This window comes from Amblyomma mixtum, chromosome 1 (genome assembly GCF_055824585.1).
Source record: "Amblyomma mixtum isolate Tamu chromosome 1, ASM5582458v1, whole genome shotgun sequence".
In the NCBI taxonomy this organism is placed as follows: Eukaryota; Metazoa; Arthropoda; class Arachnida; order Ixodida; family Ixodidae; genus Amblyomma; species Amblyomma mixtum.
In genome coordinates, this window is record NC_143012.1 from 266,905,308 (window position 1) to 266,929,364 (window position 24,057).

The 24,057-nt window shown below is 46.3% G+C and overlaps 1 protein-coding gene across 1 annotated transcript in view; it reads right to left on the minus strand.

The window, feature by feature from the left end:
- The window catches only part of LOC149371623 (cell adhesion molecule Dscam1-like), a 407,986-nt gene that overhangs the window by 153,988 nt on the left and 229,941 nt on the right, over nt 1–24,057 (minus strand). Inside the window, exon 4 of the mRNA XM_089565878.1 lies at nt 23,083–23,232. Coding sequence (XP_089422004.1) covers nt 23,083–23,232 — 150 coding nt within the window. The remainder of the gene's footprint in view (nt 1–23,082; nt 23,233–24,057) is intronic.

Consider the following 24,057-nt stretch of genomic DNA (forward strand, 5'->3'; position numbering starts at 1 on the left):
AAAGACAGAGGCACGTGTAATCTTACAATCAGGTAAAAAAGGATGAATGAAAAGCAACAGATAACAAGACCTAACTGACAACAATGCACAGGAAAGATATGCGAGTCACAATGTACAGAAATCAGACTTTGAAACGTTATGCAATGCTCATCATGCGAGTCACAATCTACAGGGTTGTTGCCCTCAGTGCAGCCAGACCCAGATTGTTGGAAGAAGGAAGGGGCAGCTTGAGAGAAAGATTGTAGAGGCCATTGCCATCTTGCTCTCGCAACCGGATGAATGCGTTAGTTCCCCTTCGGTTTCCATCCTCCAAAAAGAACTGGGTTTCCTTGACAGGTAACAGGTTGGGTTGCTTCCTTTTGACGTTCTTTTTTCTTCCTTTGTCTTGTGGTTTTCATGCTTCCACATGCGGTCGACGGTTTTTAACACTTCTGATATCTGTAGATTGTGACTCGCATATCTTTCCTGTGCATTGTTGTCAGTTAGGTCTTGTTATCTGTTGCTTTTCATTCATCTTTTTTTACCTGATTGTAAGATCACACGTGCCTCTGTCTTTATAAAGCCATGAAGTTTCAAATCAAATTTTAGTTGCAAGTACCACCCTGTGTCGCCTTCCTTCTCTGTCCCGTGTCCACTGCGGTGTCTAGCTCCTTCATGTCTCACCAACTGGCCTACACATCTACCCTCCTAAACAGATTACTTTGCAGCGGGGTCACGACTCCGCTTTGAGACGCCTGAAAATGTTACGGTAGGTATGTATGGAGCTATTTAGTTATTAACAGATGTCCCTAGGCCTTCAAGACAGAGGGTCACTAACAGGCCTTCCTGGCAGTTTTTCTTTTTTCTTTCTTTTTTTTTTTTTGGGGGGGGGGGGGCATTATAAATTGTTGAGATAACTCCAGAAGTTGTTATGAGTTAAATTTAGTGAGGCTTTTCTTAATCAGGAGGCACCAAAACAAATTTTCTCGTTGGTATGTCGGTCGCCACTGTCCAAAATAGGCACTGGTTCATCACGGACGAAAATATGACAGTGAAGTGCTTTATGAATTGGGTCTTCGTATCCCTACCAACGAGGCGGACCCCCGTCACAGTGCGTGGCTTTCGTCCCATGTCTGCAGCGTCGTACGTTGACAGCTTGAAGCGCGGTCAACAGGATATTGCCACGCTAGCTGCAGGCATGAGGAGCGACGATGCGGAACAGATGGGTTGAAGTGGCTTTCCTGGAACTTGGGTCAACCGGACGTTGGGAAAGTGAGTGTTCGCGAAGCTCGCAGCAGGAAAGCATAATTATCCGAAATCGTGATGGTAGAAAGTGTACATATGTGTACGGTGTCGCGATGAGTTACCTTCTTTGCCCAATCATTGAATGGTTGTGTTATCCTTTCCGAATTGTTGGTTGGTGATGTTTTGCTTTCCCCAATAATCTATTGGGTGGATGTTTGTGCAGTTAACTGATTGGTTATTCTCCCCACCGAGGGCGGGGACATAGGGTTTAAAACCAGCTGTTTCGGCAGGACCGAGGGCTGGTTTCGTCACGTCGAGTCAGTCAAGTGCAAATATGTTTTCTCCTTGCTTGTATCTTCCTTTGTGCTTTTAATTGTTATAAAAAGCTAACCTCTCCAGAAGTGTCCTCTTGCAATGTGATTGAGCAATTCGAATCTGCAAGACGTCAAGCATCCTACAACAATTATCATCAACCCAATTTCCCTCTACGAGATCTTAAGAGAGGACTCTCAACTCTGGCATGACGCCTCACTGCGCGCCTCGCCGCGCAGCCGCTGCCGCCGCTTCGTATGACGTCACACCGCTTGCCTCGTCGTTGCGCTCGCCTTATCTTTCGCTACGTATATCCTGGCACAGCCGAGCTAAGTCACTTTTAATGTAATACGGTCAGAATGCACGACCGAACGGTCTTCAGTGCCTTCGAAATGAAGTCGAACCTCGTTATAATGAAACGGTTTATAACGAAATAGTTGACACAACGGAGGAATTACGGTTTTCCTTTGAAGCTCGGTAAGCACGAGCTATAACGAAGCTATGGCTACAACGAAGCGATCGCCGGGCCCCTTCATCTTCGTTATAACCAAGTTACTGCTGCAAGATTAGCAGTAACGTCTGGTAATTCCGATAAAGAAATATATGAAATTTCATTTCATTTCCTATGGAGATAAATCTGCATTTAAATTCAGTATTAAAATGTTTCCTTCACAACTCTCTCCAGGTTAGGTTTAAGGAAGGTTGAACAATCACTTCGTGTAAAGCAAGCGCTCTTAATCATTGCGTGACAACACGCATGCTGTTGCTGACAGACGTGAGCATACTAGGCCGAACGTGGGACGTCACCCTTGCTCACTAAGTACTCGGCTGTCTTCCATCAGCGAAATAAGCGTGACAAACAGGTGCCACAGCCGGTTTTGATAAAGAATTGCGTAATTGTGTTGTCGTCTGATGCTGCAGGGTCGCAACCCGTGAAGAACGTTGTGCTCTCCTTGTCCCGAATAAGCCGTTCTAGATGAGTCGCCGAAAGTGCAGAAAAACACAACCGTTAGCTGTCGCTAAAGCAATGCTAACCCAGTGATATTTTGAAAAAAGCAACAAAAAGAGGAAAGGAGGGTTCTATTGTTGTTTCATAACCCCGGTAAAGCCTGCACAAAAGCGTTCGCTTGGAAACGCCTCGTTTCAGTCACGTACCAAGGAGATTTTCTGGCCGCTCGAGAAGAAGCTGACAGGTTTGTTTACATAACAACCACGAGAGGATTTGCGAAAACACTCCGCCAGATTGCATTTATTTGAACTAATAAAAAAAGAAAAGACGCAGCTGTTTTTAGTCATCCCTTTCGCTACCTGATTTTTCGATTGTTCTTTCACTCTTTAAAACGCTTCTTTAAACGTTTTTTTTTTTTTGTTGGAAAGTATTGCCCTAACTTTCGCGACACGTGTGAGGAGCTTAAATCGCACGTGTGGAAGGCGTCGCAGCCGCCAACGTGACTAGCACGCGTGGTCGGGGATTAGGGCAGGCAGCAAAAATAATCGATTAGCATTCACACCGGTGGCAGGATAAAGTTTCTCCGTTTCGACTTCCGTCTTTAACTTTAAAAGAGGAATAGTTCAAGTCATGCTTATGCACTTTCTGAACGCTCTGTCGAACTACCGAATGCTAAAAGCGTGATTAAAGGCAGAAAAAACAACTACCGTATCAATTAACAACAGCGCATGATTCACGCGTAGATCTTCTATCTCATTTATTTTATTTCTATGAGGAGGAAGTGTCTGCAGTAATGCAACGACATGGGTACTTGAGTTACAATCACAGCCGAGCTATAAAGCATTTTATACAGCGCGCAGCATAGAACCATACAGGGATTCTCAACTGGTTAAAGTTTTGGCTTTCGTGGCGCTTAACGACTTCGTAAACAAACAAGAACGGTAACCTTTCTACTCATAGCGCTCTAAATGCACCAGTTTTCCACAATGACTTAGTGTGCTCCGATTTGGCGCCAATCGTTGCCAATCTCATTACGTAAACACTTTTTCTCCTCGGAACATTTGCCGTCTTAGCTCCGTTCTCCCAGGTTTGGTGCAGTCGGCGTAATTGGGGCTGCTCAGGCCTAGGCGCAGCAGTAGCTTTTGTGAGATCATCTGACTGTCCCGCGCGCGCAGCCCGTGGCTTGCGCCTGGTGCTACCTCCGCCATCATCCGGTAGGGTATGCAGCTGCTATGGATGGCGGTCTGCAATTGCAGACCCTGTCGAAATCGCTGGATTCCACTTTCCGGACAATGTTGCCATGGTTGGTCGCCAGTTGCTGCTCGAACGGTGGATCAGCCGTATTCATCTACCGCTTCATCGAAGAAAGCTTGCGAGGCGTGGGAGACATGGAGTGGTCCAACTTGCTGCCCAGATATCTCCTGTGGCCGTTCACATGTCTCCCGACCCCTTGCATGCAAACGTCTACCAGCTGGTCAATTCCGTTACCTCACCTATGGAGCTGTGCAACAGTGGTCCGCTGTAGCGGCTTCAACACAGACGGCAAAAAAGAGGACACAAGTTCATTGCTCACACGGCCGAGAAAAATTTGTCTCGTAAGGTACCTACGCGAACTACCGCATTCCGCAAAACATACACTGATTTCGTACTCACTAACATCACAACTGCGTATAGAATTGCGCGCATGTGAACACACTTCTCAGAGCGCATTGCGATTGTCACAACCCTGCCAGAATGAGCAGCAACCATGATAAAACTTGTCATGTATTTGTGTCATAATTGGGCAACCTTTGCGCCATGGGGGCGCGAACCAACTGGCACCGATCTCTCGTCGTACGCTTTGGGGTAAGTTTCTGTAAACTTTTTCTGGATACTCTGGAGCGAAAAAGGCTTCCGGAGGGAGATGCCGAGGTACATGCCTTTATCTAAAGAGTAATAAACAAACCAGTCGGGGTTTTCTGCAATACGGTTCTGTCACCTGCTTTTCGCAGAACAGATCAGCACAGAAGAAGCACCGCTCTGAAAATTGGTCCGACTTACCCCGAATCCCCAAACTGAACACGCTGGAGTACGCTTCTCAATCTTTTGTGACCCTGCCACGGATCACCTAAAAATTTTTACCCTTTTTACTTTTCCAGCAGCCTGTAGAGTATGTGACTTTGGTAGCACGCCATCGCGAAGATTATTTCTTTCTTACTCGGATCAAAATTGAAATAAGCATTTGAATGCAACAAAGTCGACTTTCTATAAATATGCGCTTAAACTGCCTCTTTCCCTTTTTTATGGCTTCTGTCGCAAAGTTGTGGCACGTTCATAAACACACGTCCATGAACTTAACCACGGCTCACTTACTCACAACCACCGGTATTTTTATGCATTCGTCGCACATCGCAAAGAAACGCCTTGGCTACTTACTACGAACCTCTAGCTCAAAGACCTCTCAGTAAATCGAAGGATGCTGTAGAGAGTGTCGTTCACTTCCTTCCTTCCTTTCTTTGCACCTTTTTTTTTTATCGCTGCAACCTTTCTTGCATCTGTAAAGGGGGTAATCTGGCTACGCTTCCGTTATCAACGGGTTTGTCCTGATGCCAATTATCGAGAGCGTTGGGAGGGAGGACGGAAGAGGATGTTGGAGGAAGAAAGTTCGCTGCGCGCATCCCACCAGAAGCGGGCCTCGTAATGACGCACCCCGGGAGCATATCGTTGTCAGCGCATCCTGCGTTCGCTGCACTTTCCTTATCGGCCCACCGCATCGTCCATCTCTGTCAGCAGCGCGCAGAACTCCGCCCCGGCCGAGCTGCGGGGCCCAAGGTCGCAGCATAGCACTGGCTCTACTGCGGTCTTTCCCAACGAGCTTCGAAGTCCACGCGCCATTGCGCTAACATAAAAGAAAAAACGGAATAACAGCAAGCCCCACCGTCAGAGCCATACCTCTTCACAAAGTGTGAAGACAACGGTTATTTCATAGCCGAACCTTTCATTTTATTTGCTCGTCTAGACAAAAAAGCGCATCAAAAATAAAAACAAGAAAAGAAGAACAACCAATTCAGGAATGCCTTTAAATGTGAGCCGGGAGATGACAGCAGCGACACAGCTCCGATTATCTTTGTACAATGCGCGTATGACATTTTCAACACACGAAGGCATCCTCGTCTTATAAACTGTCAGGAACAAACGCAGAGCTACGCGCTCTGCACTATATATATTTGCTTTGTCGGTAGATACGACTAACATTCTTCAAGAAATGGTGGGCAGCTTCTATAAAGAATATTTTATTAGATTATTTTTTTTAAGGCACGAGGGGGCAGAGGGGTGGGGGGGGGGGGGGGGGGGGTAGGCGTAGGGGATAAAAGGGCGGCGAAAGCGATGAGACGATGTTCTTACCAGAAAATATTAGCTGTGTGTGACAAGTATAAAACAATGAGCTTTCTATGTAAACCTACGCGTTTGGCTGTAATTAAGGTTATTCGCCCCTTATGGCAACGCCTCCCGCTGTGATCACTCAAAGCAACCTTTGACAGGGAACGACAGTTCCTGACAGGGAAAGTGCATTTAAGGCAGCACGCTCGTTACAGTCACGGCAGGTGAGGCAAACCTAGATGAGGCTAGCCGGTCCACTTACCATAAAACTCAAATTTTCTCCTTTATTGACTTTTTTTCCCATCATAGCCTGGTGTTCGACGAAGCTTAGGATGCCCACAATCCTGTCCAATCCGTCGAGTGACTTGCTAATGTTATTCCTGTACATGAGCAGAAAATTTATCTAGCACTTGGCCCAAGGTGTCCAGCGGCAACAGCAAGACAGGAGCACCTGGTGCGATGTGCAGAAAGGGCGGTGGGGTTCTTTCCGAGGTGACCATGACACGTGAAGCCTAACTATAACCGTCATGTAACTGTACTCATTGGTGAACTACCAAGCAGCTTTGTAAAATTAAATTTTTTGCCTTAGTAATTCAACATAATGCGGCAGCTTGTCCGCGTTTTTTTTTATTCGCTCTTGGACGGCTGGCCACCTTGTTAACTTTCTCTTTATATGTTACTACGTCTGTAGAGATGATTGTACTCGAACACACGCTTTTTCCCACAGTCCTTGAAGGCTCATTTCTTAGGGCAGGCTTATGTTTGTCATGAAACAAAAGCGCAGCAATTCTGATGTGTACATTTTACTATGCAATTATGGTGCCAGCATGGATGGCGGATGCCTCCTGCCTTGGCAGCTTAACTGATTAAAACCCACCTGCCTCAGCAGCTGCACTAAGCCCTTGATGTTAGCATTTCCGCGATAGAATTCACACTCTCCAAGAGCAGCCGCCGCAAAATACGTATTCTTATTTCGACTTCACTAATGAATATAAAGAAACAGTATCGGAAAGACTTTGACCTTCTTTATCATAGAATGATACTTTTTTAGTGATAATAACATGTGGAGGCACTTTTTCCATCACCGCTTTCTCGTTCGCCCTTTCCAGTCCATAACCTACTCAAACAAAGCGCAGCCTCGCAAAAGAAGAGGCAAGCTAGTTCATCTAAAATTCTCGTCGTGCACTGACAGAGTAGCGAAGAAGAGGAAAAAGAAGCAGCAACGTATCGTTACAAAAAGAGCGGCACTTTGCCGCAGCAGGCGCAGGAACAAATTGAATGCCACGAACAAAAAGAGCAGAGCAAAACGAAGAAGAAGCGGAGCAGCGTTGCAAGGATAGGTGTACGCGCTCAACATTCTAAAAATGCTCGGCGCGCCTGGACTGCGTGCGCAGTTTACGGGGCCCGCTTGCAGGCTGCGCGCGGTTGCATGCACCCCTCGGCGCAGCCGTCGCACACCACCGCCGCCACTAAGTACGGAAGAGAGGGAGAGAAGGACGAAAGAGAAGAAGAAAGACGGGGGAGAGAAAAATAGGGCTAATACCAGCAATTTAGATTTGCGTCGCGGAGAGTTTTGAAACCTTGGAGGGTGGCGAAGCAAAGCAGGCAGGAAGGGGAGATGAGCGCGCAGTGCACGTTGGCTTGATCGTTTTTCCTCACTCGCTGCCTTTTAGTTGTTTTGTTCCCGTTTTTGTGCGGTTTCCAGTTTTCGTTTTTTATATTTAATAATAACGCGTTATTCCTGGAAGAAAATATTCATGCAGCTCGCTTTCTCGTTTTATTAGGCCCCCTAAATCACCGGGTGCGCGGAGCGTCATAGGCAATTCGGGCAGCAGCAGACGCGCCCGTTCTGCCTTCCCTCTTCGTACAGCACACCGCTGAGCAGCGTGCAGACGAGACGGCCTGTACGAAAAGAGGGAAAGGAGACGGACTGAACTTGCGCTGAACGTTCCCGTTGTTCCAATTTTATCTTATTTCGTGCTCCGAAACTTCGAGGGCAATTCCCTGGCTTGAACACGCCCCTACGTGTTTCATTCGGATTTAGCCTTTGTTTCCTTCAGCGTGCACTTATTCTCCTGGTTCCCCGCGTAATCTGAGCGTTGCTTTGCGTGGTCTTGTAATCCCAAACTATAATTTTATGCGTCGTCGTTTCTATTTCGTGCAAGCACGCTACGCAAAAGTGTTAACTAAGCCTGATAAGAGAATGTACCCCGATTGAAGGGTGAAAATGAGTCCTGAACGAAAGGCATCGAAGTTGTTTGCCGGTAACTAAAGCTTCTGCAGTGTTTGAACCGGCTATGCTACACGTGAGTGGTAATGATGAAGCGTACTAGGCACACCTTAGAACGTTATGCTTCGCTTCTGGGGAGGAGAAAAAGTGTAGTTAGAGTTAAGCTTAAACTAAAGGAAATGTACTCTTTATTTTATTACCAAGGCCATGTTCGAAAGCAATCATTCAACTCCATGGCTGGTGTGACAAGCCGAAGCCCTTCTCACTATTGCGACGTTTTCAAACGAAACTAAAAAAAGAACTTGAGCAGGGTGTGTTGCTGGGCATGTTGGTTTGACATCCTGAACATGCAGCGCTGGCAGACGAGGGACAAAGGAGAGACGACACACACAGGGCGCTGATAAATAAAGATAGAGGAAGAAGTTCTACATAGCACGTTTCAATTCTGTTTTTTTTTTTAAGGAACAAGGAAGACACCTGCAACTCTATTTTTGTTTTATTAGTAAATATTGATTGCTCGGACTTTTTGGCTCCATTCACGTTAGTTTGGCTTAAAAGACTCGCTTATAGCTACGAAACCTGGAGTTAGAAATTAATATTTTTTTTTCCGCCACTCGGCTGAAATTTATGAAGCTGACAATCAAGTAGATTGAATTAGAAACTCCGTGATTGTCGGCTAGAAGCAGATGACCGGATGGTATTGCTTCAGGGATCTGCAATCCAAAAAAAAAAAGAAACTTGACGTCATCGCACTTTTTTTGTGGGAAGGATCTGTAGCACGGCGCTGATATCCAGCTATTGTTCGTTTTTTTTTCTCGTTTATAAAAGAGCGCATGTACACTCTATAAAATGCAACTTTTCGCTCTGCAGCCTCTGTGACTACACTGTGACTCAATCATACGCTACTAAACGTTCGGATCAAAAGGATTCTTGTGCGCACGGTATCGATTATCAGTTAAAATAAAAACCCTCGTTCCGCATAGAAATTTCTGAGCTCGTGTGAAAGCAATTATGTTTAACCCTTTCATGTTAAGAAAAGCAGTGGCGGAGTACTCATCCCTCCTCCTCGATCAGGTTGCCGGAAACGCAGACGAAAACACACACGCACGCAAGCGCGCACTCTCACACAAGCACAAAACACAAGCACGTAAAAGTTACATTTACTTTCATCTGTAAGTAAACTGCCAGGAATAAGGTGCTTTTAAACAGCACTCACTAAAAATTGACGCCATTGACCGAGGCTATTGTTTCCAAACGACCTTTCACACAGGAAACTTAAATTTGTTCTGAGGTCACTCTTTCCTCTCCTTGTCGAGTTGGACGTCCGGTTAAAAACAAACAAATAAAGAACAGTCCGTTTATTTTTATTGTGCGCTAATCACTTTGTTTGTTTTTATTTCTCCGTTTCTTTCCACGCAGAATGTTTTTCCGTCCTCGTCATTACAGTAGCTTAGGCGACGACCTCCTTTTCTAGCGACGTTTCCCACCCCAACTCTACCGCAACAATTGCAGTTTTGCTTCCTCTCCGAATCCTTTCCGGGCCAAGCCGATCCTCGGACAAAGACGACCCTTAGCCACTCGAGCGTTGCAAGCGAGGCGATCGCGTCGGCGGCGGGCCTAGCAATCGAGTTGCGAAGCACGCGTGACCAGAGTGAGGCGCCGAGACGGAGGCCGCCGCTCCAACGGGTCTCTCTCCAGCCGGGCCTGAAAATGGCGTTAGACAATCGTAAACAGTTTACAGCTCCGCGAGCCCGCTCCAATCCATTTAGGTCCCGCCGCTGGCGCTCGCCAAAGAGGCGCTAGCCATTACGTACTCACACACGCACACACGTACGCACGCACGCACGCACGCACGCACGGGCCTGCAGACCCAACTGGCGCCCTCGCCTTAAAAGGATTGCAGAGAGAGGCGCCGTCAAGCAAGAGAAGGAGGGGGAAAAAAGTGTTATTCCGGGGAGTCGAAATCTAATTAAAAAACCGTGCCGGCCCAGGCTGCCCGGCGTAAACTTAATAAATAATGCAAAAAAGAAACTGGGCCCAGCGAAAGGAATTACTCGCTGGGGCGTCGGATGTTTCCAGTTTCAATTCGAGGAAAGGAGTCTGGGATGCATTAATTATAGTACTATTCGAGCATAGCCTCTCGTTGTGTGCGTGAGAGCATGGGGTGTGGCGTGTAGAAAAGAAAAAAAGAAGGAAATGCTGAGTAACTCGAATTAATCCTCCGACAATTTTCGCGATAACGTTGCTTTCCTAGTCGCAGCGAATTTTTGTTCATTCTTTATTGATGCTGGCCGCCATTGCTGAAAGCCGGCAGCGTCGAGAAACAACTATCGATATAGCGCTAGGTAATGAGAAAAGAATCGATTTGTAGGAAATGTGTTCCCGGGCCAGGACCCTTTGTACGTGAACCGAACTTCTGTGTAAAGTATTTTACAGGTAATGTGCTCAGTGCCCGCATGTTGGAGTAATAGTATTGAATAGAGCATATCTAAAACTTTTTCCACGCTCTCGTTATAGCTTTTCTGAGCGAAAACCTGGCCCGATCATCATCCCACTGCATGTGCACTCCATAAGATGCGTCGTTTTTATCAGGCACCGACGCCTTTCGCTATTATTTAATTCGTTCTTTTCTCTTTCAGAAGCTTCCACGCATAAATTTTCGCATCGCACAATTCCTTCCACAGGACGACGGCGAATGGGGGCTAGGAGTATAATGCAAATTAGAAAAGCTCCTCCAGTGCGTTCCCCTGAAAACCCAATCTAATTCAAATGCACTTTCAATTCAACGGCCAAGTCGATTCGGCGAAAAGGCAAGCGGCCGTATTAAATCAACGGCGGTTTACTCAAGTCCTGAGTTGTCCTACTTCGGCCATCCAAGCACTGGTCTTTGAAACAGGCCGAGGTTGACGCACGCACGCACGGGCGAAGACCACGATGGGAGCGTAGGTGTTCCACTACTGGTGTGCTTCAAGAGCAGCGTGTGAGGGTGTTTCGAAGGGGCTAGGTTTTAGCGACTGAGAGAGAGAGAGAGAGAGCGAGAGAGAAATTCGTTCAAGCATTGCCACGGGGGCGATCTCCTGGCAGGGCCTCTGTCCCCATGACTGTCGTCATTGCCAACCTCCGTCGCCTCCGTTTGCCAATTAGGTCCCTAACAGGCCCCTCTAATTGCCGCCGCCTCCGGCGTCCTCGCTGCCGGGCCCTCCTCGACTGTCGTTTGTATTCGAAGCGCGCGCGTGCGCTCGGAGCGGTGCGGCCGAGTGGATCCAATAGCGTGGTCGACCCTCGCCAGTAGTGAGTGGCTCCCTCGCGCGCACTGCGACCCGAATTATTTATACATGCCGCTTGACCTGCTGAGTGCGGAGACGCTCAGCAAGATGATGCCAGTCCACCGCCATCGGCGGCGGAGAGGAGTCGAGTGGCGGGCCACGGCTGCATCCCGATCCGTGTGACGCCAAGAGGGGTCCCCCAGACGAGCCTCCCCTCTTCCGACTCTCCCCTCTGTCCACGCCTCATCCCGTGCACTGGTGCCGCATAAATTGCTGGCCGGGGCAGCGTACGAGTGTTTGCACGCAGTACGTCGAGTGTGCGCCGCAGTCTGGCAGCGCGCAGCGTCCCGTGTGCGGACGCTTTAGTCGAGTGCGGCGGGGCTCTCCGCGGAGAAGCCACCACGCGCCAGACTTGGCTAAAGAGGCAGCTCGTTTTCCGCCAGACTTCGCTATGAGCTAGCCAGAGCCTGGAGCCGCTCATTCCACGCATCATTGTTGGTGTTGTTGCTGTTGTCTTCTCTGGCACAGTTACAGCGAGGAAATTGGCGTTCAAGCGCTGCCTCTCCGCGGTAGTTTAATTATAGTCGTTATCGAAACCATTAATGCGTGCTTTGCACGCGATACACATGTTATCAGTAAATATGGGCATAAAACAAGCATCGAATGTTGCAAAGGAACCTCAGACGAATTTCTTACTTTCACCCAGTCCCCTCCAACAACACTGCATCAAAACTTACCTATCCGCAGAAAGGGAAATGCAAGCAGGCCGTACGAAATATATGAATAAAAGAGAACGTAAGGGAAAGAAACTAGCGTTATGCAGAAAAAAAATGGAATCAGCACTGCAGTGCTAACACTAGCGCATACAAAGCTTAGCGCACCTCATCAAGCAGATACCTTCGCACCAGAAAGTACGTCAGAAACTATGTGAAGTCGGAGTCCAGTGAGCCGCGGGCTGCTAGGTATGGGCGATGTTGCCACAAATTTAATGGTCCGCGCATTTAATGATCTGCCTAGATGCCAAGTCAACTGGAAAAATACTCCGAACCAATGTTTTCCCGAAATTACCTGGCATGTTCAGCCGAATTCCGCAGTCAATAGCAGCCTAGAGACTAGACGGCGGTAAGCTTTAAGGGCTCATCTGACGACACGCGAGTGTTGTTGCGAAAATTACACTCTATCGTTCAAATTTTAAACCCTGCGCCAGTGCTTGGAAACTCAGTGTCTTTACAGTCAAAATAAAGTTTTTCTGTGAGCTGCCGCCGGTTGCAGAGACATATTTTGCGTTCTCAAAGTTAGCTTAGAGGGCAAGGTGTCCGCATTCAGGCTTGTCAATCTCAAACAGATTTTTGTCGATTGCAGCCGGACGCCATCTTTTCTAAGACTCGCAATGATAGCCGCTGCACCCGGTAGGCGGACTCTTGAACACTTTCGAATAAGCGGTCAGTTGGCGACACCCTTTGGGATTCGCAAAATGCATTGAAGATTGTACTTTAGTGCTTGTCATGACAAGAAAAAAGTAATGTGCGTCGAATATTTGACAGATGCTGATCACATATTTGAAATATGTGGAAAGAAAATCAGAGACAGGAAACGGCTCGACTAGAACGAAGGAATAAAAAGAAAGGAGGTGTGCAAAATGAGAATATGCTCCGTGAAAGTGGTAGTCAGTAACAAGTAGCCTTGTTATAATCGCTGTGCATCTCAAGAAAGGAATGCTAAGTAGACCGAGTGCCAGGAAATTGATGATTGCTTCATTTTTTTTTCAATGCTGCAACAATAGAAGCCCCATGGGGCCATAATCTATTGTCGAACCTTAAATTACCCAAATGGCTATAGAGAAGCGACGTCACCGGACTAGAGCATTCCCATTCGGAAAGTGATGTCACCAGACAGGAAGAGAAGTCACTTCGGGTAAAAGCATCAAGAGCTGCAAATCCTTTTGCATTGACATTAAGTAACAAAATTAGGCGTGCCTCTTAATTCTGTTAATATTTCATTACCACACTTTCATTTCAAAAGGCGACAGTAATATCGTAAAGCTAAATTTCCAAGCACGAATATTCACAAGCTGCCACGGGCCTTTGAGACCTCTGTTCTTGGCTGCGGTTGTTGACGAAATAATTTCCTGCCTTTCTGTTCTTGTGCGGGGCACGGAGTAACGCCCACTGTTAGAACTTCTTCAACCAGAAGTAAAATGAAATGCCTTGAAGCTTTTCAGCCTGTTCCAAAAGTTGTTCAGATGCAAAAAAATCACCTGGTTCAAGCGAAGAAGTAGTAGTCGCTAAAATATCCTCCACAGTTTTATTTCCAAAACCGGAGAGGGAGGGGAGGAGGGGGCTGAGAAACAGGATTCTACTTCCTCCTCTGAAATAACTTGTGAATGATAAACCTCCGGGAACGCAATTTCCTTTAGGAACAACTTCCTAAAGCGAGAATTAGGCGCTGAACAAGGGTTACAGGACTACGCCTTCCGTTTTGTTGCAAATTCTTTAGCCTCTAGCCGAAAGCAAATCCACGTAGCGCTCGCCACAAAAGCTTAGTTCTCGGCGCCTTTGCTCCGAATGCCTTCACGGCGGAAGTATTATGTAGCCCAATCATAAATTTTTTTCCTTGGGGGGGGGGGGGGGGGGGAGGCGGGATGAAAAATCGTCACTTTTTAAGCCTAAACATATTCCGACAAATTTTTCCTATTCCCTACAGTCATCACAGCCGAACCAAACTTGTAAGTACGGAAAGTGGACTTATCGTACCAAGAAAATGTTTTTCTCAAATAAGAAGGGGTGTTGGGCCAACCTTGAAATTTCCGGACCTCGGTGTTTACGAATTTATTAGAGCAAATAAAAAGAGCTAGCTGGTCGCTGCAGGTTGGGCACACATGCTCTGCGCATCAAGATTTGAGAACAAAGAAGTAAGTACAAAGCTTCCTTTCGCAGGACAGACACGGGTCTCTGCGTTTCTCCTGCTTGCGTATGTATTTCGTTCTGTGACCTGTGTCTTAATACTTGTGAGGCTCTAAGAATACGTCCAGACGTTTCGGTGTAGCTTCGAGTAAAAGAGTCTCATCAGAGTGAGCTCCAAACACGAGGATGGGGAACAAAAAAAAATGTTATCTTGGTAGAACTGGGCAGGTAGAAGTTGATGATGATGAAGAGCTATCGAAAGAGGACAGATAATGATTTGTGGACTAATCCTAGCTATCCCAGACAAGGTGATGACAGTGGATGCAACAGACAGTGGGCCTGAAGTACACATGCGCAGTGCAAACGGGCCACTAAAGTTATATCATTGCCTAACTGGTGTATCAAAACACGTAAAAAGAAAGCATTTCGGTGCACATGCCTGTGCTGCTACCCCAGCGCTGTCAAAGAAGTTTATAAGGTACATTGAGGTCTCCTTACGTGAGGAAATGTGAAAACTGTGCGCGGTCCGCCACCTGCGCCATCTGCTGGGCAAGATCCGTACATTGCGAGAATATTTCAGTGGGTGCCGCATGATGACACTACGACTGTACGCTAAGAACGGAGGAAATTTAGCAAAAACGGAGGAAATTTTGTTACTCCCTTGATTGTGACATCCGCAATTAGCATGCTCGTAATTACTCAAGTAGTCCTTAGCACATATCTCGAAGATACGTTTTTAACAACCGAGCATTCAGTAGACGCGTCTTTATTCAGCTTCAAACGTCGAAGTTCATGTACATACAACATTGCTTCCATGTCGCGGGAGAGTGACAGTGTCCCCCTCTCGCACGACGGCGGCCTGGGTTCGAGCCCCACCTCAACCCAAATTTTCTTTTCTTCTACTTTTCTCTTCTTGTGATTCACAGGTCGAGCGGACACTTTTGCGGAAACCCTCTGTCGACAACTTCCGTCCACGCCACTCTTGAGCCAAGAAAGGCTTCCGCCTGAAAAGAGGCTCTTTGCAAGATAATAACCGCCTAAATTCAACCTAAAAACGGAGAGATCGCTCAGAGCAAAGGAGCGATGCCATAATACAGAAGATAACGACGAGGACAGTGGACACTGATGAGAGCACTGGAACAGCTATGACCTCATTCATGCTAAGAACATTTAGCTTGTGTACATTAGTGTTCCCCCGCACTGTATCTGTGGCAGATGAAGCGCCCGGAAGTGACATAAATTCTGAGAATTTAAAACGCCTCTTGAGCATGCCAAACAGAGAACCACGTTGGGAACTGGCAGAAGTTCACAGAACTTGCTTTTACGCAAGTTTTATGCAATTCGTCAAAACTGCGTGTCCTTTTTTTGTTTCTTCACGAATAAGTAGTTTTGGTTCGATTTAAGGTTTTATGGGGTAACCACCCCAAAGCGACTCAGGCTATCATGGATGCCATGGTGGAGGGCTCCGGATAATTTTGACAGCTGGGGTTCTTTAAAGTGCACTGACATCCCACAGTAGATGGGCCTCCAGCATCTCGCCTCCATCGAAATGCGACCGCCGTGGAGGGGATCGAATCTTCATATTCCGGATCAGCAGCCGAGCACCTTAACCATTCAGCCACCGGAGCGGCTGAAGAGAGGGTTTCGCATTTTCCACCACCAACCATTGTGCTGTTTGCTGAGCAGTTAGAGTAGTGTTGAAAACTTAGTTTATTTTTTGATGCGCCTGACTTCACTCAGAGTGGGAAAAAAACGCACAGGTGAATATACAATCTGATGGGAGAAACCTCCATTGGCAGTATTGGTTATACATTTATACATATCGTGCTTAAATTCGTCCTCCTCCCAAAGCACCTTTAAACTGGATGTTGACGTCGCTTCTGTGGGCGTGGAGGCTTCGGTGGGGTGGAGATGGACACGCACGCAAGCACGCACACGCACACACACAAACACGCGCCGATTTTTAAGAGAAAGGGGGTTAAAATGCCAACAGAGTAAAAGTCGCTTTCATAATTCGCATTGCAGTACGCTTATTCGCAATTCCTTGGACACACAAGATTTTCCCACTCTCCAGATGTGCGGGACTTTCCCTGAATGAGCCTTGCCGCAAATAAAGAGAAAACACTACACTCGACGAAAACAAAACTAATCCTTTCAATCCACTAGCTAAATGCTTTACACAAGCTCCGAATACTTTAAATTAGCCCACCTTGTTTCTCTCTTCCTTAATCCTTCGTTAAGAGAGTGCATGGCGACTTTCAAATTAAGTTAGCGCTAGACACCGGCTCCTCCAGCCTAGCTGCTGGAGCTTCTAATTTAGTTCGCCTCTCGTTAGTGCATCCACCAGAGGTGCTCCCTGTCTTGAGCAGTTTTAATGTTTTGAGTCTCGGTTCTCTCTCTTCTTTTGGTGTAGGTATTTTTTTCCGGAGCTAAACAAAATTTCGCGACGTAGAGGCGCGTGAGCTAGGCTTCAGCGCTTCCGGAAACGACTCAGTGGCGTTCATAGTCGTCGTTGTCGGAATGCAAACAAAGTCCTGAGCTCTCGGCGGCCCCGAGCAAGTCGGCAGGCAGGCAGCTCCGGCAAACAAGCGAGAAAGCGGGAACAGCCGAAGCAGGCAGGGAAGCTGCCGGGCCGAGAACAACAAGGTGAGAATTCCACCGAGTCAAACACTCAGCAAACATCGCTGCGCTCGGAGTTTTCAGCAATCTTTGTCTGTTGTCCCCACTTCAGTTGCATTTATTTTTGTTTTGTTTCCATCATCTCCTCCTCCTCGAGCGCAGAAATCTGGTAACTGCCGTGGGCGCAACAGGGGCTTGAATTCAAGAATCTTACGCGCAGCGCATCCTCGCTACGCTCTATTTTTATTCCCATGCTTTTTTTTTATCCCTTTTTGACATTTTCGAGAAGTTCTTAGCATTAGTGTTTCGGTTTTCATTGATTCTATTCGTTTTCTTAAGCTTCTTTAAAAACGCAATCACAGCCTCCGTTCCCCCCTTTCCCCCTCCTTTCTTCTTCGAAGTCCTTTTGTTTTCAGTGAAGCGTACGCGTTCTTGTTCTTTGCTCAGTGAAGAAGACAGAAGAGGAAAATGAAAGTGAATTTGTGTTGGTTCGAATTTTGTTGCCTCATTATCTGCGTCTTATTATGCTCGCGTCCGACAGCTTGATTGCCCGCGTCCTCGCAAGGTAATTGCACGCCATTACGGATTCGCATTTTAATTCTCACTTTTCTTGTAGCTCGATGATAACCATCAGTACAGCGCCGTCACGCTTGGACTGCTTCGCCGTAGTTGGGAGCCTCGCCGCACGCAAGGGAGTGGCTTTTACTTTAACGAGCCGCGAGCCCAATAACGACCCACCCTAAGCTGGGGCGCTTGGCCCACCAAAGTCCACTCCTAACGCTCCTAACGCCTCCCCTTCCGCCCCATATGCTTCCACGGAGCTGTGTGCTTAGGGAGACGTATCGTTACACATAAAATCGCTCCAACGGGTTATGTATTTTTTATACTGCCGCGAGTAATTATTTTCTTCTCGCACCAAGAGCGGTTCCAAAACAGCCCCTTGATAATGAGGGCAAGCATGTTTTTTTTTACGTCATCTGAGCGTTGTTTTTTTTTTTCCTAAGTATTTGAGTCGCAAGGGCAAACATGCTACCCTGCATAAAGACAGCTTCTTTTTAAATTGCGTGGCCTTGCACTACTTGCGGGGTTTGTAAAGGTTGCCGTATAAGTCACGTTACATTCACTCTCATTTTTCCCTGGCTAAGTATTGCAGTTTGCTTTCGGGTGGTTTTCAGGCGATATATGCGCACGTCATGATTTTTTTCCCCTGCGTTCATTTAAGGTGCCTACGCCACAACTTATGTGGTGTCGTCTGACGGTCCAGGAAAGTGCGAAAATTTCTGACTTGCTAAAAAAAAACTCCGACACAGGTGAAATTTTGAAAAAAGGTCATTTCTCCGCAAGTTAATCGAGCAGACTTATATGCCAGATTAACATCGTATTTTAATATTCCTAGCGGACATGACAGATTAAGCTTTCCTTCCTTCAGCTTTATTTTCTGTTCATTCTATTGTCCTCACTGTGCGAAAGGTATTGACCCAGGAATTGTCTCGTTAGGGAAGAAAAAGTTTAAAGGTAGTTCAAGTGATATTTTAGTAGTCACAGCTTCAGCAGTATGTGAAAGAGAACGTGTAAGATTGTGACAAGAGATTGTATTAGGAGTTTACTAGTTAGTGTGTTTAACTGTAACGGTAGCAATAAAATGGTCACACAACCTGCGGATGATGTAAACATTGACAATGGTTCATGGGCTTTGCTACTTCAAGACGTTATTTTATGGCGACGATGACTACAACTCCTATGACCGCAAGTTCGAGCCTCATGATGTGAATTTAAATAGCAGGGGCAGACTCCTGAATAAAGCCCTATAACTGCGCATGCTACACATCAAGTAATGTAGAATTCGCTCTCTAGGAGGCTGCTTATTCCTTAATGCAGTCGCAAAGAAACAACAGCACTAAACGCAACACTAATTTTCACGTCCTATTTGTGTGAGTCCAGCCGATTAGCTGACTCTCTTGACGTCCTTGAACTATGCGTCAGCTCCCTTTGTGCATCCGAATTTACCTTGAGAGAAGTGGCGCCAGCATCTATGCGGGTTCTTTGAAGAGCACTTGATCCACCACGGGCGCGCCGTGAAGCGGACATTTAGTATTTCGTTTCTGCTAGTGCTGCACTAAACATGCAGATTTTGCTTCGGAATCATAGCTGCGCCTCGATATGGTAGCTAAATGTAGCCACCGTAGCCGCGATGTGTTTTACTCTCCGCAGATATTTTTTTTAATAAAACGTTTTCACTTTAAAAAATTCAACATAGGTAACCGCTTGGTACTAGGTTTGTAAAGAAATTAGCAAAGCATTTCTGTGAGGTCTGCCCCCATAACAGTCGTATTGACGCAACTGAATCCATGTTATCGACCGAATGCAAGCCAAGAATTTTTTCGTTCTATAATTTTATTGAAATTCTGTTCTTCTTGGCGCGGCATTCACGTATTATGTGAATCTTTGTAAACATTGCCCCAGTTAGTTATTTTATTTCTTTCATTGGTCGCATATCATGTGGTGCATACTTCAATTAATTGCAGCTTTTGTGAAACAGGTACGTAGGCTTGAAATCTTGCGCACTTTTTTCGATCATTTGTAACTAGCACCCTGGTACGCTATTGCACTTATTGCATGAGCCGAAACGAGAAAATTGCTAAGGTCCCAGATGCTTTTGTCACACGCTTTTTTATATATATGCGTTCGAAAGTAAAAAAAATTGACCTGAAGAGAATTGAAGACAAATAAGAAGCTATCATTTTTCGGCGTTCCCGCTCTGAGCGAAGCGCAGTGTTGACCCTTTTTCCTCTTTACTTGGTGAGTGTATGACCTCTGCTTGGTGCGCAAACTCCTTTATTACTAGGCCTAACCAAGCGTGCGTTATGTGTGTTATCACTTAACGGTTCTCGGCATTAAAATTATGGCATTTGCGATCATGATAATAAAAGCATACCGCAAATTTAGTGCTTCTTTTTTCGATCTTTTATGTATTTACGACTAACTTAACCTTCCCTACAATAGACAGGCGTGCTTTTTCCAATTCCGAGAGAAGGGCAGAACTATGTAGAAGTAACTGCTAGAACCATTTGGAAGTTCCTGATAGGTTAGGCCTAGAAGTTTCCTGTATGCCCTGTAACCAAGCGCGATACGCACCCTAAACGGTAAGCATCATGTGCTGTCCGTCAAAGAGCGCTCAAATAAAAATAAACTAATAAATAAACACTTCCTCAAAATGCTCGGTAGACGCCTCGGTGCGCAGCACACGTTTCTGACGGCAAAGAGTGACGTTCGACGGTTGGCTTCGCGTGTCGCTGTCAGGACCGTCAGCCAACAATTCCTATTCGGATTTAGTTCCCGTCGAATCCACCTCCCTCCTTCAGCGCCGAAACGAGGGGGGCGCCAGCAATGAGTTTGGCGTTATGCAACTCACCTCGCTTCCGCTTCGTCGAGCGTCTTCCCGCGGCCGTCCGACTGCGGATAACTTGTCGCTCGCACCTGGCACTGTGTGCCGTGCGCACAGGGAGGGGAAAAGAACCGCGCGTCAAACCCAACCACGCTGCGGGTCCTCGATGCTCGAGCGCGCAGTCGTCCGGACTAAACCACCGCAAACTTGGGTTGCCTCGTTAGCATGTCGATGTGCTCGGCTTTTCGCCTCTTTCTCTCTCTCGCACTCTTACGCAGTCGTTGCCTCTCCCTTGCCGAACCAATGGTGGTTTGAACCGAGCAACGCTCGCGGCGAAGTCGAATGGCGGAGTACTCTAATGCGGTGGTAGGTCGCGGTGTGCTTTTTTCGCTCTTGACGCGTTTCTGCGTCTCTAATTTAGGGCCCATTGTAGCCGCGGCTGCCACTTTTCGTGGACCCGAAATCGCCTCGGGCTGAACAAAGAAGCGCACGGTGTAATAACGGAGAGAAAGTGAAAGTAGGTTGATGGAATTGCGGGAGAGCTGATTGCCTTGTATACGCTGGCACAGAGAGCATGGTGGACTGGTGGGGGGAAGACAGCAGGAGCATTTGTTTCCCGCGTGTTTGAGAGAGCGACTTCTGCCCACCCTCGTTTGTGTTTGCACTGTGATGCCGTTTCTTCTAAGGCATGTCTTCACTCACCTGTGCGCGACGTTTGGGCGGTTTCAACAATTTGAAGCCATATAGGTACTCTCATGTTGATGCTAATGAGATATTACTACCTAGTTGAAGTTTACTCAACACTGGAGGTTTCCTCTAAATAGATTTGATGATGCCCACTAGCAGGCATCTAGGGGCGCTCAGCCAAAGTACATTTGTTTAGACTACTATATCTCGTGCTTTTTACGGCAGAAAAAAATAAATGCCCGGAAAGAAAAAAATATGCCTAAAAGCCATTTTTATACCAAGTCGGGAATTTCTGTTAGTTCACTCTGCAGAAAAAGACAATGGTTTAGCGGAAATTGACAGTAACGCTTCTTCCAGCTTTTAACATGTGAGCTAAGTAGTGAATAAAGTGATGACTAAAGAACAATGTGGCAACACCAGGGTGTAAGAAAATCATGAAGAAATATAATGTTCCGCAAAGCAGAAAATTGGGCTAGTTGGTAGCGATCCATCTAAAAATGACGAACAGAAAAACACGGAAAAACACAGAGAGAACGTACTGGACAGGAGCCCTGCTGTGCTGTCCGTACTCCTTGTGTTTTTCCGTTGTTTATGTGCGCCATTTTTAGAGATAAAGTTCCGCAAGTGGCCACTCCGTCGACAGTGGAAGCCATACGTGCTGCAGCCTGGCGTTCACACATGCTACAAAGCGTTTTACGAGGAAGGAATTAGCCTACCTGATAAAACAAGTAACTGTTCCTTGCCCCCTTCCGTCGCCGAAAGCATGACAACAATAATTAGCTGTTTTATTTCAGTTATTCTATTCGCGTTTGGACTTTGGCTCTGACATCGTTAAATCTGAGCTAATCAAATGACGCAGAGGGTGATAAGAATCAAGTAAACAGAGCTCTTATTTTGTAGTCACCCTTGATACAAATGCACCATGACCCATTATACACAAGCGTGTGCATGCTCATAGGAAATAAATAATGGGCGTTTCTCCACGCCTAAAACTGTAAATAGTTTCTTTAGGTGTCTACACAGTATCTATGCGGAAAAAATTATCTATAAAATGGCAAGCGCCGCACTAAATGGTTATGGCAGGCATTACAATTTCTGCTCGCGCCTACTCCATGCTGTCTATTATTCTTGAAAAGCGAACTCCAGAGGTGAATTTTACATAAGAGTTCTTTAAGGACGAAGATGTAATTATTCAAACCCCCTCGGCTGAAATTTTAGGCAGCTCAAAAAATTCAAAGTATTTTTTTAAAAAAACATTAAACACCGGCAGTCTGTCCTATTTGATAGGCAATCCAGAAGAAAACATGCAAACGTCTACAAAAGACTATACAAGTTGTTTCTAACCTTTGTAAATACGGTATAGTTCCTGTCATATGACCCCTGGAAAAGTATATTACAGCAGCGCCCTAACTTTTGCATTGTTTCTTTCAACCGTTGTACTCTTGGTTACAGGACGTATTTGGTGTACGCCTAGTAACGATTCTTCAAAAGACGCCCTTATTAAATTTGCCCTCACATGTTTCACGGGCAATACTTCAAATACTGCACTTAGCTCGAGCTGAGTCACGTAAGAAGTGCAGCCGCATGATTTTAATCTGCCTTCTCACTCGGTTTGTGATGTGCTCTGTGCAGAAAGGCAACCAATGCGATAGCGTTTGGAAGTTGGTTCACCCCTAGATATTTTAAAGGGCCCAAATTTCGGATATGACCCACCTCAGAAAATAGATCAAGATAGATTGTTTAGGATTAATGGGTGGGTTGAGGTGGATTATTGGAAAAAAGATGTTAGATTAGAGTGAATTCGAGTGAAGTGATGTGTGGACTAATGAGAATTTGTAGGATTGGTCAGTAAATTAAGGCGTATTAGTGGGTAGAATTAAGGTGGAAGTGTTTGAAGCGTTAGTATAATCCTATATGATAATCCAATAACGGAGACTGGAACATGTTACTCCTCAGATTTTCAGATTTAGCGGTGCTGATGACATCACGAGCCTGTTCATAAATCAGGGAATTTGGCACGGAGAAATTTCGTGATTTCTTTTACAACACGACAACCTAAATGGCATTGCATTATTGTTTCGTGAAGCCTCACTCCCGCAGACATTGAGGGTCCCCTATCCGCGTACGTGCAGCGAATACGGACTCACCTGTAAGTATAAGTTGTCCAACTGTGACGCTCTGCGACACGGCGCCTGTGAGGCGATGGCGCGTCTGGCAGCGGTAAGTGCGAAAACCATCCTGCTGGTCCGTCTCCCGGATGAGCAGCTCACCAGTCGGCAGCACCGCATACTTGGAACCTGTGGAGAAGATTAAATCAGTTTGCCGGTAAAAATATGGACGCATATGTGCACGGGCGCGTTTAAAACATGCTTTTTCACCAAATATTCCGCACTTCTTTCAAAACATTTTCTGTCGCTTGGCTTGCGTCACATTCCAAGGCAATTTTGATCTCGACAAAAACATATAATAACTCAGAGGAAAACATGAGTAGAATAAGTTATTCGCTACAAAAGTATCTTATTTCGGTCAAATAATTGTCCCGCCTTCTTTGCTGTTTGCTGTGACAATGACGTGGAGTACAGGCAGGATTAACGATTTTAATTGTTATATTTTCAGTACAAAAAAGGTGGTAGGGAAATAAGCGAGAAACGTATCAGTGAAATAAATAGAAATATAAAAGTATTTATTTAGCATAAAACATGAAATACAAACACACTCGACACTTCGACTTCTCGTCCCTTCGTTCACAGGTGGCCTTTCTAAAGAAGCACGCGCGCCTTACAGGCAAAGCACGCTTTACAGGCACAAATTTATGTTAACGGTAAGCGGCACATCCCCTTAGAAGCTGCCCAACCAATGGCGGTGACCTATTTTCATGACGTCGTCGTCGATTGTCTTGATTGTATTGTACCTGCTAGGAGGGCGCCGCAGGCGCTTGGACAATGAAAGGCGATAGACCACGACTTCACGGCGATAGTCAATGCTTTTGGTTAAAGGGTCTGCTCTGAGGGAGACATGCCGCTTCGGTTTTGAGCTGTATTGGAAGTCAATGAATTTTGTGCGTGAGCTCAGCCATTCTACGCGTGGGAGCAGGCGCCGCCGTGACCTAATACGTAGGATCA